Source organism: Octopus sinensis, linkage group LG1 (assembly GCF_006345805.1).
Source record: "Octopus sinensis linkage group LG1, ASM634580v1, whole genome shotgun sequence".
Taxonomy (NCBI): domain Eukaryota; kingdom Metazoa; phylum Mollusca; class Cephalopoda; order Octopoda; family Octopodidae; genus Octopus; species Octopus sinensis.
This window is the reverse complement of record NC_042997.1, coordinates 118,056,879-118,059,634: the sequence shown is the minus strand read 5'-3', so window position 1 is coordinate 118,059,634 and position 2,756 is coordinate 118,056,879. Positions and strand designations below refer to the sequence as shown.

Below are 2,756 nucleotides of genomic sequence, written 5' to 3'. Positions count from 1 at the left end.
ATGTAATACCTGCAACGTCCTCATATTTTCTTTATGGAAGCCGCCGCTTGTGATAAATGTCAGAAACGTTAGAACGCCGGACTAAATTACCGGCAGTGTATAGCTACGTCTCTATATTTTAAGTACTAGTCCTGCTCGGGTGATTTTGCTGTTCATTCATCTGGGTCCTCCTTTCGATAAAAATAAGGACCAATTGTATACTTACCTTTTCAATCGATTACACCCTTCGCTTATATAGACGCCATTTTGTACTAGTATTATGAATCTTTATAACAATGACTAGCACTATGACCCGGCATAGTGCATGCATATACAGCTGCGTGTGTGCGTGCGCACATACACGCGAGTACTGTCCAAATTTCCGACCAATCACATACAGCTAGCTGGCATTCAATTGGCGTATCAAGTTTCGGGCATTTTGACTGGGTTTTGGATAGAAAATTCACAAAAAAGTCACTTCTATTGATTTTTAATGGCTTTGCGGGGCGAATAGGGAAATGTAAAGATGTGCATGACCACCCTTGGATGGTTTTGAATGACCATAGAAAGTACGAGCCCTCTAACTGAAAAATTGTGGATTTGTATAAAGGACACACACACAGACATTTTGCCGTTTATATAGAGAGAGATTATTATATAAATTATGCATTACGTTGCATTTATATAAAGTGATGCATTGTTCTGCATAATAATTGTAAATTCAACTTTTATAAAATAACAGCCAATACAATATCCGTTTCTTACAAGATATTTTTCACCAACTTCATTTAATTGAAAACTAAGTTGTTTACTGATAGCCTTTAATGATTATCACGAGACTTTAGTAAATACAAGCTGTTATCTAACCCTAGCCGACCTCTGCTGTCACTACAATCCTTAGTAACCCACTTCGAAGTTATAAGTTACGCGGTGTACTTATTATATTATCAAACTTAAACAGCTAAAGTCTCGTCATTTCTTTCTTAAATTAAAGAAAGTTGTGAAACAAATCGATGTGGAAATTTAACTGTATTAATTGAAATAAACTGCCGGCACTTTTTTAATTTATTTTATTTTAACGATTCCAGTACCTCCGCAACAAACGTCATGGCCCCATTACAGTTAAATGAATCTGATACATTACAGTTGATTAAGATCTTAAACGAATACGGAGAAAAGGCACTATTAGTAAGTAACCGTTTCCTATTATTTTATCTTCAAAATCATGTTAAGTTATACCGTTCTGGATATCGAAAGCTCTCAGACTGTTGTAATTCCTATTATTTGTCGATTATTTACAAATCACGAGCTAAGAAAAAGTTAGACAATAATTCGAAATAAATTTTAAAAATACACACTTATCTCTCCTTTAAAAACTAGAGTTTTGTGTTTAGTTTGTAGGGGCGTTTGAAGCTGAAAGCCTGGTTTGCATTTGTGTTGAGTTAAGCAAAAGTAGTCACGTTTTGTTTTGTTTTGTTTTGTTTTAACGACGTAACATTGAGCTATTCAAAAACAAAAATGACTCTACTGAGATCGATAAAACGATCATAAAAACTGATTTTATTTGCTAGAAGAATTATAGAGTTGTTTTAAAATTATTGTTTAATGTATGGAAAGTACGAAACAGAATGAAGATAAAGCAAAGTATAAATATATTTGGAGGAAATGAATAAATATAATTTACTTTATAATATAGTGCTGCTGCCGTCACTCTCAAGCGAATATAACTTGGTAACACAGCTTTTGATAATTGCTTTATGTGTTTATACAGTCGCGAGCTGCAGCAGACACAAGTGGAGGCGTAATGGCCCAATAGTTAGGGCAGCGGACTCGCGGTCGGAGGATCGCGGTTTCGATTCCCAGACCGGGCGTTGTGTGTGTTTATTGAGCGAAAACACCTAAAGTTCCACGAGGCTCCGACAGGGGGTGGTGGCGACCCTTGTTGTACGCTTTCGCTCCAACTTTCTCTCACTCTTTTTCCTGTTTCTTGCCCCCGACTTCCTACGCAACCGTTGAGCCTGGATGCGCTTTCATCCATCCGTCGATGCTCTCGGTGTCGGGAGTTGACCTGCTTTCTCTTCTGCAGGTCTTACGAATAGCAAAGGACCACGTTTCGGACTTCTCCCACTGGACGAAGACCGCTACGCTCAACAGCAAAAGCCGCAGATACAACCAGATATATTTTGTGGCATCTGTATATCTGGTGACAGAGTTGCACAAGGAAATTGTTGGTGCAGTCAGTGTTCACTGAGATCTGTGAGGTAGACACTGGAGTCTCTAGAAATGTAGTCTGCTCATAAACATTGCTTTCAGCCATGATTTCTAATTCAACCGAGAAGAGAACTCACTGTGAGTAGATGCTTCGGTTAGACGAATATAGAGGATGACTTCTGCTGCTAAGATAACGCTAAGGGATTTGAATGGGTTAACGGGACCTTTTAAATAGACATCTCCCAGACTGTTTTTTCTTCTGAGGATGGCCTTTGCACCAGAAACAAAGGTTTTGTGAAACCTGCCGCATTGTCAGAAGCTTTCCTATTTTCCCCTTCATCGTTCACATAATACTCATATATATATATAATATATATATATATATAATATATATACATATACCTATATATAACATATACCTATATATACCATATATACATATACATAATAATATATATATATATACCTATATATACAGATACATACATATACTATATATACATATACCTATATATTACCTATATATAAACATAACATATATATATATATAATATATACCTATATAT

General features: G+C 36.3%; 1 protein-coding gene across 1 annotated transcript in view; it reads left to right on the top strand.

The window, feature by feature from the left end:
• The first annotated feature begins 889 nt into the window (after positions 1 to 889).
• The window catches only part of LOC118764038, a 53,454-nt gene continuing 51,587 nt past the window's right edge, over positions 890 to 2,756 (top strand). Inside the window, exon 1 of the mRNA XM_036504313.1 lies at positions 890 to 1,167. Coding sequence (XP_036360206.1) covers positions 1,087 to 1,167 — 81 coding nt within the window. The 5' untranslated portion in view covers positions 890 to 1,086. The remainder of the gene's footprint in view (positions 1,168 to 2,756) is intronic.